This window comes from Macrobrachium rosenbergii, chromosome 46, assembly GCF_040412425.1.
Source record: "Macrobrachium rosenbergii isolate ZJJX-2024 chromosome 46, ASM4041242v1, whole genome shotgun sequence".
NCBI classification, from domain to species: Eukaryota; Metazoa; Arthropoda; class Malacostraca; order Decapoda; family Palaemonidae; genus Macrobrachium; species Macrobrachium rosenbergii.
The window spans coordinates 51,502,599-51,519,403 of NC_089786.1; the positions used below are offsets into that span (position 1 = coordinate 51,502,599).

Consider the following 16,805-nt stretch of genomic DNA (forward strand, 5'->3'; position numbering starts at 1 on the left):
AAGTAAACGGAATATTGTCTGTTCTATCAGAAGATTACCGGCACAATAATATTTGCTTACAATTGCCTTCACAGAAAATAGCAAATACTTCTTTATTACGACAATAGCTGATCTTAAATTTACAATCTCGTTATCAAGAGCATAATCACCTCACGTAATTCTGGACTGATTATTTTTTATGTACATACGAATCTCTGGCTTGGAAGGAATGCGTGGCAAAACAATGAATAGGTACAAATAAACACAGGAGAAGATTATAGCTCATAATATAGAATAACCACTACACAAGGATACGAAATTATATCTAGGTGTGTTTGTAAAAGCATGCATGTTTATACAAACAAACATACACGCACACACACATAGAAATAATCAACACACAGTCACGTGTGGAACAGAAATAAATTTCTGACTCACATCAGGATCCAACCAACTGCTTTGATGACTTGTGTGGTTTGGTTGGCAGCGGTCTCGTCTTTCAATTGAAAGACCTGGGTTCGATCCTGATGAGAGTCAGAAATTGAGTCAGAAATTTATTTATATATATATGTATATATATGTGTGCGTGTGTGTAAACATACTCTTCAAAAACATATGCATCAGATACAGAAGTGTGTATTAAAATGCAACATCATTCTGTGTATAGGGGCAATTTCCTTGTTGAATTTTAAATCATCTGAAGAAAATAATCTTCACCGATGCCGCACACAAGCAAACAAAGAAACGAAGAAACGAAGAAATTAATGAAAACATAAAAAAACCCACAAAAGCAAACGCCAATAACTGGGACAAAAACAGTGTCTTTGTTTTACAGTCTTAGAAAACCTCAGAGAATCAAGAGACAAAGAAAGTGTAAATGGAAAACGTGGTGCCTGTGTTGACTGTCTGTCTGTCTGACTGTCTGTATGTTTGTCTGTCTATCTGTCTCTCTCTCTCTCTCACTCTCTCTCTCTCTCTCTCTCTCTCTCTCTCTCTCAATCACCTCGGAGACAAACCTTACTAACTGAGGGGGAATAGAAAACATTAAGAAATTAGAGATACCTAAAAATTGTGGGCCATTAAGAGTGATCGCTTCGCGAGAGAGAGAGAGAGAGAGAGAGAGAGAGAGAGAGAGAGAGAGAGAGAGAGAGAGAGAGAGAGAGAGAGCTGGATATATAAGCAGGAGAAAGGGGGCGAAAGAGGCCACATTACCTGCAGAGTCGCTCCAGCGTTGTTACCGCCATCTCTCTCACCCACTTCGATAACGGCCTCAGAGAGAGAGAGAGAGAGAGAGAGAGAGAGAGAGAGAGAGAGAGAGAGCGGACACTTCGGTAGCTGGTCGTGCAAACCCGCTCCTTCCCCGGACACTCGGCTGAAGAGCTTTCTCGCGAGAGGACGTGGTGTTTGTTTGTGCGTGCGTTCATGCCCGGCGGAGTGTGCGTGTGTCTATGTGTTCGAGTGAGGTCTCCGACTGTCTGCCGAAGAAGATCTTGGTGGCTGGCCGCCTCTGTCGCTGCTGCTGCTGCTAAACGTTCCAGCTTCTTCTTCTTCTTTTGATTTAGAAGACCGATAGTGATCCCGACACGTTAAGGAGAAAGTTATATTAGAAAAATCAAAGAGACTCACGAACAAAATTATACAATACGAGACCAACGCACATAGAGATACAAAAATTCCCCCCAAAGAACGATCTCAGAAAACTAAAGATAAAAATAAATTTAACTGCAGCTGCCTTGCTACCTGGTACGGATTGGGGTCAGGTCAGGCCAGGGGAAACCGGTGTACGAGGAATAATAAAAACAAAACTAGTTTTTAAACTGTGATATAAACTTAAACTACGACCGGCTCCTTACGAACTAACCAGTGACACATAGTCGGTAATTTCAACGCGGCGTTAAGTACCGATCTCATTCGACTCCACCCAATTGCAAACATGAAGGCCTTGCTGATTCTACCGTTTCTACTTTTCGGTAAGTATAAAAAGTCCTTTTTAACTTAATATTTATTGATAAAGAAAAACACATAAAAAAGGCAAAATTACACAAATGTATTTAACGTCGTATATGTCCCAGTAAATACCAGTATACCACTGTCTTACGAACACCACAAGCATCCATCACGCAAGAATTTGCACACGTACAAACAAAGACAAGCACGTACGCAATGTACTCATAAACATGCAATGGCACAAACAAAGACTGAAAAAGCACAAACAAAGACTGAAAGACTAATGCACGTAGTATTATACAGCAGACTGGCCGTTCAAACAAGGGCTGCATAAGATAACAAGCCTCGTATATCACATGCACACCTGAATGCCAATTAGCCAATCTCGTTCGGAATGCGTCAGGTGAATCAGACACCGTTTAACGTACAATTCGAAGCTTGAACTAACGGGGAAATGATAAAGATTTCACTGTGTTCGATTTTTGATAGTCTGATTTTAATATTAAGAGATTAAATTTAAAAAAAATTAAAACTGAGACGAGAAAAAAGAATGTTACATTCTTAATGTCATTATAAGTTCAAATAAGACTTTATTATGCAAAGATAATCATTTTTTGAGAATCATTCACAAGAAAAAACAGTCTCACACAGACAATAACAAAAAGACTTGAAAAGAAACTACCAACAGACTTACACAGGCGCCAAGCGCAGGCTTGCTCAAAGACCCATTAGAGAGAGAGAGAGAGAGAGAGAGAGAGAGAGAGAGAGAGAGAGAGAGAGAGAGCACCTGATGGTAAAAGAACATACTTAGACGCCTGAGTTAGGAAAAAAAACAAAGACCCACAACTGACTTATACACTGACCGAAAATCAAATTGGAATGAAGTAAAAATTAGAATTACATAGAGACGGCATAAAGACTTTCTAAGTGGCCTAAAAATGTAATTACACTGAACAAAAACAGACTTATACAGACCAAAAGAATGTGTTTACAGGCACCGAAAAGATACTTAAAGAAACTTACAAGACGACCAAACACTGACTCACAGACACCTAAAACAGACCTATGGAAAGAAGGAAAAGACTTAAACCTCAAAACAAAACCCACAGACCGAGCACAGACTTGCACAGACCCTCAGTTCAAATAGGCAAAGTTTGAGAGGGATTTAACTTAAAGTCCACAATTATGAGGTCTTGACGTAACAAGAATCGATCACAGGTGAAGTGAAGAAGCAAACATGAACACAACGAAATTAAAAAAAAACGAACGAAAGTGGAATAAACAATAGACGAAGCTGCATTAACAAAGAGAAATACAACGAAATGGGAATATACACAAACAAGACTAAATTAAGTAAGCAGAAGTATTAACTGACCTCAGATGAAAACACGAAAATAGTACATAAATTAAATAATAAATATAATGATCAAATAAAGAAAATAATGAAGACGAGGCCGACAGAAAACATATCTAAAGCATTACAAAGTAGAGGAATTATATAAAGTTTCATGTCCTTGACAATGAACCGCAGTGTACAATGAGAGGTTCAGCGGAACAAGCAACAATGAATATCTACCTATCTATCTATGTTATATATATATATATATATATATATATATATATATATATATATATATATATATATATATTATATATATTATATATATATATATATATATATATATATATATATATATATATATATATATATATATATATATACATATATATATATATATATATATATATATATATACATATATATATATATATATAGTATGCAGACAAATAAACAACAAAGTAGTGGCTAAGAAGCTAACCTGTCCAAAACAAAGGACAGAGAGAGAGAGAGAGAGAGAGAGAGAGAGAGAGAGAGAGAGAGAGAATCTCCTCCCCATCAGCACATCATCTGCTGCCAAGGTCGCCGAAGACACTAAGTCTTCACGAAGACTCCGGGAGGAAATAGTTAAAAAAAGACACCACGCCCAAAAAGCGGCGAAGCTGGTCTTAAATTTGCCGTGGAACTTGACCGCAAATTCATTACTGGCAACGACGCCACTTACACGTTTGGTACAGGAAGGGGTGCTTGGGGAAGAATATTGTCTTTTCATCGCTAATTGCGTTACCTTGAAGGATTGCTGGGTGTGAGTCATTCTATCGTGAACAGAATATACTGTAAATGTTTGTTTTTTACCGGCACTGGCGTGACGAATACAAGCTATGTTAATATTCCATGGAGTGAAAAGACGAATTATTATTATTATTATTATTATTATTATTATTATTATTATTATTATTATTATTATTATTGCGAATTAAAAGCCACAGTTGTGTTAAAATATTTATGTACAGAGTTAATGAATATTTTTAACACTACTGTGGCCTTTAATTCTCGATATTATAGCCTCGTTATAGGGTCACCTTGTTTCATTATTATTATTATTATTATTATTATTATTATTATTATTATTATTATTATTATTATATATTCTATTTGTGCAAACATATAATTGTTATAATCCTGCAAGGTTGTTAACAGTCAAAGCAAATTATTCCAAAATAGAAAATCATTTGGAATATAGGAAACAGGCAATATAAGCTAAAAATATAAATCTGTAATAATTACAGATTGAGTTGAATAAATCAAGTCTATGAAACCTTGGATGAAATACGGCCATATATTCTTGGCCATAAAAAATTTGCTTTTTTCTCAAGGTAAAAACGCGCTCTGTCACTCAAAATATTTTTTATTCTTTCATTCATATAATGTATGGATGACTTTAGACTTTTTATCCAACATCGAGGATATTTTACATCAGAATCTCTTTATTTTGTGAGAACACCAGATAGAACGACATATATTTCCAGAGTTGGCCAATAAAAATGTTTTATGGGTACTTTTGTAACGTGGTATATCAAAGAGAATCAAAGAGAAATACACTGTAATAGATTCCTTACCATAATGGTGAACAGTAACCATCCACTCACTCTTTTCCAAGGAATAGAGAGAGAGAGAGAGAGAGAGAGAGAGAGAGAGAGAGAGAGAGAGAGAGATCCTGCTAAATATCCCTCACCATTGTACAGTGCAAAACCACTCACAGATTAGCAACAGACAAACAGACACACATATTCCTCGGCCGTATATCCCTCATCATAAACAACATAGGATGCAACTATTCAAACCTAATGCGAAAATGCGTGAGAGAGAGAGAGAGAGAGAGAGAGAGAGAGAGAGAGAGAGAGAGAGAGAGAGAGAGAGAGAGAGAGAGAGAGTTAAGCTACATATCCTGCCCTGTCTGAGCACAAGCATTCATAAATCCGAGCCAAACAAGGGAAAATAAAAAGGAAAGCCACACTTGGCACCTGATCCCCCAGCCATAAATCCCTCCACAGAATGGAACACCCTTGGTAAAGTAGTTGGTAAAAATGAGCATTTAATGCCATCAAGTGCTCTCGCCTCAAAGCCTGGCTGGGAGCATAACCCTTCGTGGTATCACAAACCGGCGACGGCCACGCCCTCTTCCGGTGCGCAGGAGAGCGGCTGGGTGCTGCCGAAAACGGTGTGATTGGTTCGGTGCTTGCTGGAAACCGTCTGCTTGTTTGTTGCTTGTTAATGAGGGGCAGGGGTGGAGGGCTGGGGGTTGGGGGGGCGGGGAGAAGAGGAGAAAGACCCTGCCGTCTTCGTGGATAATTTACGAGCTGTTGCTGGATATTTTAAAAATACCTTTTCGTCGTATTTCTTTTGTCTTTTATGACTGGACGGGTGAAAGTCGTTCATGGTCGAGTGAATGAAAACGATGCAAAAAATTATTACGAAAAAAATTAAAAGTTTTCGACTAGAGAAATGAGATCGGGCTCTTGTAAAAGTCAATTGAACTTTCTCGGATCATGTTCGAGTTTAAGTGTTTTCCAAAGGGAAATTACTTTTTTATTTACTTCTTGCGCGAACTTACATATTAAAAAGAAACTTAGAACGTAGTGTACAAATTAACCTGTCTCGTAAATTTGGTATTAATGAACTTCTCTTCCTCCCTGTAATACCATTGGTCCTTCCGACTGGCCTTTAAACAAATACAAAAACTGTCATGTTTTTATTCCCAAAATCTCAAGTTAATGCTAATTTTTCTTCATCATCATCATCATCATCATTTCCAGCGTCGTGAGACTCAAAGGGCCCCAGTGACATCTGCCAATCGAGTCTTTCCAGTGCTTTATCTTCCCCAAGTCTCCACTCATCTCTGGTTAGTTCTAATGGTATCGTCCTAATAACATTTATTCTCTTTTTCCATTAGTTATTATTCGCACAGTAAAACTGCACAGCGTCTGCCAAGCTACGTTGATAATAAAGACTTCACTTTAACTGCGGCCCTGAATAGATATCAAGATAAGTATATACTGTACAAAGTTTAAACCAACTGAATTTGCTCTCACAAGATATTAGTCTGCATTCACCAGGTTTCCTACCAATCGAGGTGAACTTAATGTTTCTTCTTCTTCCTGGTTCCTTCCGATAACTCATCTGAATTTTCCTTTTTTGATTCTTTTCTATATTTCCTTCTATCTAACAATAAAACCACCACATTCACAACTGCGTTCCCTTTAAATATTACAAATACTTTAAAATCTTCGAAATATTCTAAACGTTTTATGGTCACAGTCAGTTGCACTGGTTAAGAAGAGATGCCAAAGTTATTTGTATCATCTGAAACCTAAATAAACTGTGAGTAACCATGATTAAAATATCATTGTGTCTTTAGATACTAAAAACAAAATATCTGCATATACGTCAAGATTACAAAAAAATCGCCAGAAACCGGTGCCATTTCAAATGACTGGCGCGTGGCGTGCGTGTGTGTGTGTGTGTGTGTGTGTGTGTGCGTGCGTGCGTGTGTGTGTGTGTCCAAACACTGACTGTGTGTGAATTTCAATAATGTGTGTGTACGTGTGTGTCCAGACACTGACTAAGTGTGTGTGTGTGTGTGTGTCTGGACACTAAGTGTGTGGGTATTTCAACGATGTGTGTGTGTATGTGTGTATCCAAACACTGACTACGGGTGTATGTATTTCAACAATGTGTGTGTGTGTGTGTCCAGACACTGACTAAGTGTGAGTGTATTTTAACAATGGGTGTATGTGTCTGTGTGCGAGTGTGTGTGTGTGTGTGTATGTGCGTTCCAAGTCACACCTAGTAGGCGTGGAGAAACACAGTGGAACATCTGTTCCTCATTAGGTCTTCTTTTCTTCTTCTTTAACTTTTTCTCCCGAGTCCTGCCGCCGATAGGTCATTACACCACGAATAACTGAGGCGTGAAATCTCATGAAAGAATGAACCGGGGACCTGCGAACACACGCACGCACATACAAACACAAACTGGAAGGAAAGACTGAATACCCGCACATACGAACAAACACAGAGTGGAAGGAGAGGGGCTTCATGTACGAACATACATACAAACACGAACTGGAAGGAGAGACTTGATACACGCACATACACACATACACAAAACAGGTATATTTCGGTACTTATAGTTTGTGTACATAAGAGGTTTACAGGTATATAAAAGGGATAGTGGCTTAAAATAGGCACAACAAAAGTATAATTACTTACCATTTTCTGTGTACGGAAATGGTCTCTTAGAATCTTAATAGAGTGAAGAATATATATATATATATATATATATATATATATATATATATATATATAATATATATATATATAGCTAACTCAGCCAGTTAAACAAATACAAAGGATTTCGCCAAATGGGACACCGTAAATACTCGTGGAAACCATTGAAGAATCATTCTGAAACTGCAGTAACTTGTGTATTAGTGTTTCACGAGTCCAATAGGTGGCATATCTCAATTTTGAAAATTTTGCAGATCCTGCAGTTTTCCATTGTAGGGCGGTATATATGCCGGCAGATCTAACAATATTTTCACCATTATTCGTACAAAATCTTTATCTTTCATCACGGTAATGATTATTCGAATGGTATGTTAACCACTGCTAAAGGTTAATTTCATTTAGTGTCGACTGAAGCCTTATTTCAAAGGATATTGGTTTCCGTACGCACGCTCTGATCGTTAACACCTCTTGGTGACATTGTAAATACAAAGCTGACTCCGTATGATCAAACAGGCTTAAAATCACAATTTTCGTGCAGACATACAGAGACACTGATGGTATTTAATTCCTAGGCTACTAGCTCTTTACAATATTCACCAAACTAAAAATACGCGGAGGCTAAGAGGATACCTGCGTCCGTGAGTTAAAAACACCAAGTCTTAAATAAAAAATAAAACAGGCGACAGAAAGCTATCCTAAGGCACTCCGCCGGTGGGATGTTCCCTGAGTGTACAGTAGATGTGGGCTTTCAAAATTATAGTTTTTTTGTCATTTTAGGTTCATTAGGATAATAGCCTCATTCCTTGTGGTTTCTCTCTCTCTCTCTCTCTCTCTCTCTCTCTCTCTCTCTCTCTCTCTCAGGCGTCAGTGATTCTGGCCGTGGTGATGCCGGATAAATCTTGAACCGTCTACAGCAATGGCGGAAAACAGACCTTTTTGGAACGTCTTAACACCTTATGGTAAAAAAAAAACATAATAGGATGACCCAGTTAACTTTCCTTAGAAAACACTTTGCCATTCTCTCTCTCTCTCTCTCTCTCTCTCTCTCTCTCTCTCTCTCTCTCTCTCTCTCTCTCTCTCTAAGCGAAAATGATAAATTGTCTTTTTTAACATCCCATATTTCAAGTACAGCCAAAAGAATGTATCAAACGAAGCGTTAAGAGCAAAAACTCCTTGAATAATGAAATACATTCTCTCTCTCTCTCTCTCTCTCTCTCTCTCTCTCTCTCTCTCTCAACACCCTGTGAGGTTCAGCTAAGCCTCCGGGTTTGCTGGAGCATAGCAAGATCCCATTCCGAAAGCCAGTGAAGTTCTCCGGTCGTCTGGGCTTTTAAAGAACAAACCTATTTTTTTTTTCTCCTGGATTTTTATAAATCTGGGGAGAGGGTGAGGCAATAAAAGCTGGAATGAGATGTAGCAGCGATTGATGGTTACAGAAAAAGGAAGAAGATAAAATGAAGGTTCCAGTCTTTAAGAGACGGATTTTATAGGCTTTTTTTCCCCTCAACATTTTGAAGACTATTAGATGAAAGTGCCAATAAGAAAAATGGACGGGTGTGGGGTCGGGGGTGGAGTACTAGTGGTGTTAAGGGATGGGGGACGAAGAAATAAAAATAATAAAAAAGATGGCGGAGAAAGGGGTTTTATAAATTATATTCATAAGGACCAACTAGGAACTGATATAATTTTTCACAAGAAACTTATACCTCAAGTACGGAAAGTAATAAAGGAAAACGTTGAAAACTACAATAAAAAATCAAATAAGTTAAGTAATACATCAAAAGTTGAAAACTAAAATAATAAATCAAATAAGTTAAGTAATACATTAAAAGTTTGAAAACTAAAATAATAAATCAAATAAGTTAAGCAATATATTAAAAGTTGAAAACTAAAGTAATAAATAAAATAACATAAGTAATACATTAAAAGTTTGAAAGCTACAAAAATAAATGAAAGCACAAAAAATTAATAGGAGGGAAATAAATTCTTTATGAAGAAGAACTGAATTCAATTGCATTTCCACTGCAAAGAACAGCACCCAATAATACCTCGCTTTCTGTTTGCTCACGCGAACCTCACAATACCATTAAGATGTCCGAACCCTCCCCTTCCCCCTCCCTTCCCTTTCCCCCCCTCCCTCCACCCAACATAAAAAAAACCTCCACTCTTCTTCTTCCCATTTTTCTTCTCTCCGCCAGAACCCACTAGCCGGAAGCAACTTCGTTTGCTTCCAGATTATCTGACAAAATCTTTACTTCCTACTTCTCATTTTTAAAGTAAAAAGAAAAAAATGGGTTTTTATTTTTCCAAGTTGTTTGGAATCCCGTTACTAAGTCTCTCTTTAATTGACTTTCTTCTTCTTTTTATTTTTTGCAACTTTTTTTCTTTTAGCGGCACAATGTGGTGGACGGTTATGATGAAGAGTTCCTCGTGTCTGACGAGAAAGAATTATCTCTCTCTCTCTCTCTCTCTCTCTCTCTCTCTCTCTCTCTCTCTCTCTCTCTCTCTCTGTACATACAAAGCTTTGAATGCTGTTGCGTCATGCATAGAATGTACATTATCTCACTTTCTTTTGGTGTTAAGACATTTTTAAAGACGTGTTTATGCTGTGAGTCCAATTTGTATTATAAGTACAGGAAAATTTCAGCACAGTATATGTGGAGATAAACTACATATAATCACACATACAAACACATGCATTCATATACAAACATCATATACACACACATGCACACACATATACATTATAATATAATCCCTCTTTCGGTTCTATAAAATTTCACAAACGCTAATAACCATTATGCCTAGAGCCGTATCTGTGTGCGTGTGAGAGAGAGAGAGAGAGAGAGAGAGAGAGAGAGAGAGAGAGAGAGAGAGAGAGAGAGAGAGAGAATCTCAAGTCCAGGAGGTTACCGACCCTTAGCACAGCCTTAGACCTATAATAACACGGAAATGACTATCCTCTTTAGGCCTAATGTGGATGTAATTGCTTGTTTGACTTTTGAAAATTGATGGAGGGGGCGATAGGCCTCGTGACCCAGGGTTCAGTCGGAAAACGTAGGCCTATTAGAAAATTTATCCAATAATAATAATAATAATAATAATAATAATAATAATAATAATAATAATAATAATAATAATAATAATAATAATTTTGTAAGTATTAAATAAAACACAGTGACATATAGCCTACCATCTCCCCGCCTCATTCCAAGAGTTGTACAGTATATCCTAAGGTATTCTGAATTATTATCCTTTGAGTTTTCTATAGTAATTTACTGAGCAATTGACAAATTATTTTCCAGCATCATAATTTACAGTTCTCTCTCTCTCTCTCTCTCTCTCTCTCTCTCTCTCTCTCTCTCTCTCTCTCTCTCTCTCTCTCTCTCTCTCGTTGCTCTGCACACACACTTTGTCTTCAGTTATTATTATTATTATTATTATTATTATTATTATTATTATTATTATTATTATTATTATTATTATTATATTATAGTGTACATCTGCACTTATAAAATCAGCCAACATAGCCCGAACTTGAATAACAAGGACATATGCAACAATTATTATTATTATTATTATTATTATTATTATTATTATTATTATTATTATTATTATTATTATTACAGTGCACATCTGCACTTATAAAATCAGCCAACATAACCCGAACTTGAGTACCAAGGACATATGCAGCAATAATAATAATAATAATAATAATAATAATAATAATAATAATAATAATAATTATAATAATAATAATAATAACAACGAATTATTATTATTATTATTATTATTATTATTATTATTATTATTATTATTATTATTATTATTATTCACGACATTCTTACAACCTCACAAAAAGAGCCAACAGAAACAAAATTCTTTGAGGAACATATGTATGCAAATAAGTGTACATACGTACGCTTGTATGCAAATTAAGCTCGAGTCTAGAATGCCGTTTTACGATCAGATTCAGTCACGGCTCCTCAGTAGAGTGGAATTACAGTAAGGTTCTTCTATGGGGAAGACTGGAATCGCTGGTAATTATCTCCTTTTTTTTTAGTTCTTTTATTTTACTCTTTTTTTGCAAGTCACAGACAGAAACGGTATAGACGAAGACTTTGGAGAGAGAGAGAGAGAGAGAGAGAGTAATGCTGATATATAATTTTTTCTATTTTCCCACCCCATTTTGCAAGTCGTAGACCGAAACGGTAAAGACGAAGAAGAATACAGAGAGAGAGAGAGAGAGAGAGAGAGAGAGAGAGAGAGAGAGAGAGAGAGAGAGAGAGAGAGAGAGAGAGAGATTTGATGTTATATATATATTTTTTAAAATCTTTTCCACCTCCTATTAGAAATCACAGATTGAAACGGTATAGACGAAAAAGAATACAGGGAGAGAGAGAGAGAGAGAGAGAGAGAGAGAGAGAGAGAGAGAGAGAGAGAGAGAGAGAACTTGATGCTGATACCAGAAATCTATTACAGTCGAAAAACTAGACAACAACAAAGCCATTTACAGTAAAAGAGGAATATCAAATCAAAATAATAACAAACAATGCCAAAAAGATTATCAACAATTCACCCAAAATCCTAAATAATCAATAAAACAAAAAATAAATAAAATAACACCAATTTCAAAGCAAAAACAATTATCACCTCAACACAGCCTGCAATTACCACCACAGAACTATCCACACAGCCACCACTACAATACAATAACCACCCTGACCACCAATACATTAACTAGAATTAACACACGAACTGCTTGCAAGCACGCCTTCAGGAGCGCAGGCACAGGTGTGTACAGGTGGGCAAACGGTAATTAACGAGAACTCGTGCATGGCAGTGCGTCCATACAAGCAGCATGAAAGTAGGTAAATAGAGAGAGAGTTTGCTATCCAGAACACGAGGCGGCGGAAGAATAGGAGGAGGAGGAGGAGGAGGAGGAGGAAAAAAATGTAAAATGAGGAAGAACAAAAGACACTTGAGGATGAAAGAGAAGAAGAAGAAGATGAAAATTAAGATAAAACAGAAGAAGAAGAAGAAGAAGAAGAAGAAGAAGAAGAAGAAGAAGAAGAAGAAGAAGAAGAAGAAGAAGAAGAAGATAAAATAGGAGACGCAAAAACAAAAGAAAAAGAAGAAGAAAAAGAAGAAGAAAATTAAGATAAAATAGGAGACAGAAGAAGAAGAAGAAGAAGAAGAAGAAGAAGAAGAAGAAGAAGAAGAAGAAGAAGAAGAAGAAGAAGAAGAAGAAGAGGAAGAGGAAAATGAAGATAAAACAGGAGACGTAAAAACAGAAGAACAGGTAGAACAAAGAGGACATGAAGAAAAACACGAAGTTGAAAAGAACAACAACAAAGAACAACAACAAAATAAAACATAAAAAAGACAGCTGAAGAATAAGAAGATGGTGAGGGCGAGGAATAGGATAAAAAAAAAAAGAATGAACAAAGACGGAACAGAATAGAAACAGGGCGTTCCTCTCCAACCTCTCCATTCTAAGCCGAGAGTGACTCACCGGCGACCAAATGACGGACAGAGTGAAAAGAACGCCACTTGTCAACAAAACGGCAGACAAGTAAAAAATTGCGCCGAAGAAACGACTTTTCTGTACAGCGTATAATCAAGGCCACCGAAAATAGATCTACCTTTCGGTGGTCTCGGTATAATGCTGTATGAGCCGCGGCCCATGAAACTCGCAGCTGCCCGTGGTGGCCTGTGTTGTTGCACTGCCAGAAGCACGATTATGGCTAAATTTAACCCTAAATAAAATAAAAACTGCTGAGGCTAGAGGTCTGGAATTTGGTATGTTTGATGATTGGAGGGTGGATGATCAACATACCAATTTGCAGCCCTCTAGCCTCAGTAGTTTTTAAGATCTGAGGACGGACAGAAAAAGCGCGGACGAACAGACAAAGCCGGCACAATAGTTTTCCTTTACAGAAAACTAAAATTGCCAGTTCTGATGACCAGAATGATACGACGCAAACGCTCCCATACATCAGACGGAAAGTAGGTAAGCGATTTTAGGTAATAATTATTTGACTCAAAAGAACGGAAGGAGGAAGAAAAGAATATATGCTTTAAAGGGAAGAAACGCCAAGAATGGGAAGAAAAATAACTGGTGGGAAAAAAAGGGAGGAAGAAACAAAGCACGCAAAACGGGAAGAAAGTCTGGGGACGAAAAGGAAAGTGAGCTCTGGATGAAAAATGAAAGAAAAGGCGCGAAAAGAAAAAAACACGGAAAAAAAGGGAAAAAACGCGCGCGAAAAAAAAGGAACAAATCCCACAAAAGGCGAAAAGAGAATGCGAAGGAAGAAAGTAAAAGAAAAAGTCCGCGAAGAATGAGGAATAAAAACATCGTAAAACCCAACGAAAAGAAATCGTGCAAAGTAGACGATAAGCAGCAACGAGAGGAGGCGTTTGGCACCGAACGTCCCAATTTTCAGTCTTGAACTTGACACTCGACTCGCGATGAAATTCTTCCGTGACAATTGTCGCAGGTAATCTCGTGAGTTTTCGTGACACATTTTTGCGGCGAAAACTATACCAGTCTTTTTTTTTATTCCCTCTCGTCTCGGAACGACGTGATTAAGGTGCGAAGAATACGTCAGTCGGAAATTGTATATGTGCACTCTTTCCGCTGTGCTGTTCGCCTCATTTTTTTGCAGACGTAGCTCGGAATTCAGTGTAATTGTTTGTGTGCCAGTGTGTGTATGTATGTATGTATGTATGTGTATATATATTTACATATATGTATATATATTATATATGTATATATTTATATATATTTATACATATAAATATATTATATATATATATATATATATATATATATATATATATATATTTACACTGTCGTGTAGTAAGGTTGTGATTTACAGATATGCGCCCAGACATATACTTTATCAAATAAATATACTTTCGAAAAACTTTTTTAATAAAAATATAATTAAACATCTGGCCCTAATAATTTGCATAAATTCAAAATATCTCTTTTTATAATGTTTTCAAAACAGCTCTCTATTAGTAAGAATATTCTTAAAATATTCCTTTCAGTTAGTAAAAGATTTTTAAAAACCAAACTGCTAAAGAAAACGTGTTTTAAAAATATCTACCCCCTCCCCATACATTTAAAATACCTATTGAACATAAATCTTAAAAATTCCGGTTTCTTATAAAAATTTCCTCAATATTCCTAGTAGCAAAAATAACGATAAACAAGTAAAAAATGCGCCTAAGTTCTTATGCGCAATCGAGTTTTCTATACAGCAGCTACATTGTATCATGATGGCCACCGAAAATTGAACTATCTTTCGGTGGTCTCAGTATAATGATGTATGAGCCGCGGCCAATGAAACTTTAACCACGGACCGGTGATGGCCTGGCATATAGCGTTGCCAGACGCACGATTATGGCTAACTTTAACCTTCCATCAAATAAAAACTACTGAGGCTAGAGGGCTGCAATTTGGTGTGCTTGATGACTAGAGGGTAGATAATCAACATACCAATTTGCAGCCCTCTATCCGTAGTCGTTTTTAAGATCTGAGGGCGGACAGAAAAAGTGCGGACGGAGAGACAAGGCCGGCACAAGAGTTTTCTTTTACAGAAGACTAAAACCTAACTTTACAGGTAAACGTATCTCTGAACTATCTTGCATACCTTTAAAAAATTATCCTGTATTAGTTAAAGATATCTTTAAATATCTCACTCTAATAATGCAAATAATTTCAGGATGCCTAAACCTATCGCTAAGATTATACTTCAATTATCTTAATTATCTTACATTTGGTATAATTACCTTCGAAATATGTAACTCTACTGGTGAAACACACCTTCAAATAACGTTATCAAATCCACTTTAAAGTAATTACAGTTACTTGGAAAAAGCAAAATGTGTTTCAAGAATAATATACAGAAACATTTTATAAAGATAATATAGGGAAACATAATATAAAGATAATATAGAGAAACATATTATAAAAAAAAAACGCTAAGTCAGTTGCACAAAATGTTTCATGCTTAAATAACTACAGATGATATACGCCACTCTTCCGCTGCTTAAATATGGAATGAGAGAGAGAGAGAGAGAGAGAGAGAGAGAGAGAGAGAGAGAGAGAGAGAGAGAGAGAGAGAGAGAGAGAGAGAAACTCTGGTTCACTGTCATGAACAGTCACTACACAATATATTTATTACCCTATAAATGTCACCAACAACATCAAAGCTTTCATCATTAAATGCTCTCTCTCTCTCTCTCTCTCTCTCTCTCTCTCTCTCTCTCTCTCTCTCTCTCTCTCTCTGTGTGTGTTTGTGTGTGTGTGTGTGTGTGTCTGTCAGCACTATCCCGTCTACTTTACACACATCGTCAGATAGCGTAATCTATTCATCATCTGATGAAAATGATAAACATACCCTTTTCCTGTACCTGTTCCACTTTTACCCTCATCACCATCATCACTATCTATATGCACTATACTTTATCCCCATCACCACCATCACTATCTCTATGCACCATACCGTTTTCCCAAGGAATGTCATTACCACCGTCACCACTATCATTGCGCCCACTACATGAAATTCGCAGTCAGGAATGTCATCAGTACCGCTGCTATCATCAAATGCACCAAAGCAAGAAGGTATCACTATCATAAACTTATTGCATCGCAACTGTCAAATTTCTACAAATAACAGTGAAAACCCATGAAAATCTATTCTTCAATCTTTCTTTATGTCTTCATCATTTTACTGTTATTCTGACTAACAAAAAAAAAATAAAAAAGAAAAAAGGTATTATTTTAGAAGGAATGTACACGTTCGTAGATAATGGCATTTTCGATTTCGTCTCGAGATGAAATATATTTTTTCCATGAAGAAATATGTTCGCCATTTTTACGACGACAAATATCAACCACTTTATGGAGAAGTATATTTCCCGTCATATATTTTCATTCTGCGCAATTGCGCGGATCGTAAACCCATGAAATTTAGGGTGGAAAGTTTGCAGTTTTTTCATAAAACGAAGGAAAATCTAATTCAGAAGGGGAGTGTAATATAAAGACCTAGTTTTTTTCCTTCGTATTCTGTCCTTTTAAAAGTAAATTAAATCTAGAACTCATAATAAAACAGAATTTATTTGCAGCAAATGGATCTAATAAATGAATAAAAAAAAATGCGCCGAAGTTTCTTCGGCGCAATCGAGTTTTCTGTACAACCGCTACAGCGTATAACCAAGGCCTCCGAAAACAGATCTATCT

At 36.6% G+C, this 16,805-nt stretch overlaps 1 protein-coding gene across 1 annotated transcript in view; it reads left to right on the forward strand.

Moving 5' to 3' along the window:
• Window positions 1-1,180: 1,180 nt before the first annotated feature.
• The window catches only part of LOC136830329 (serine protease inhibitor dipetalogastin), a 94,462-nt gene continuing 78,837 nt past the window's right edge, over window positions 1,181-16,805 (forward strand). The window contains exon 1 of the mRNA XM_067089763.1: window positions 1,181-1,949. Coding sequence (XP_066945864.1) covers window positions 1,913-1,949 — 37 coding nt within the window. The 5' untranslated portion in view covers window positions 1,181-1,912. The remainder of the gene's footprint in view (window positions 1,950-16,805) is intronic.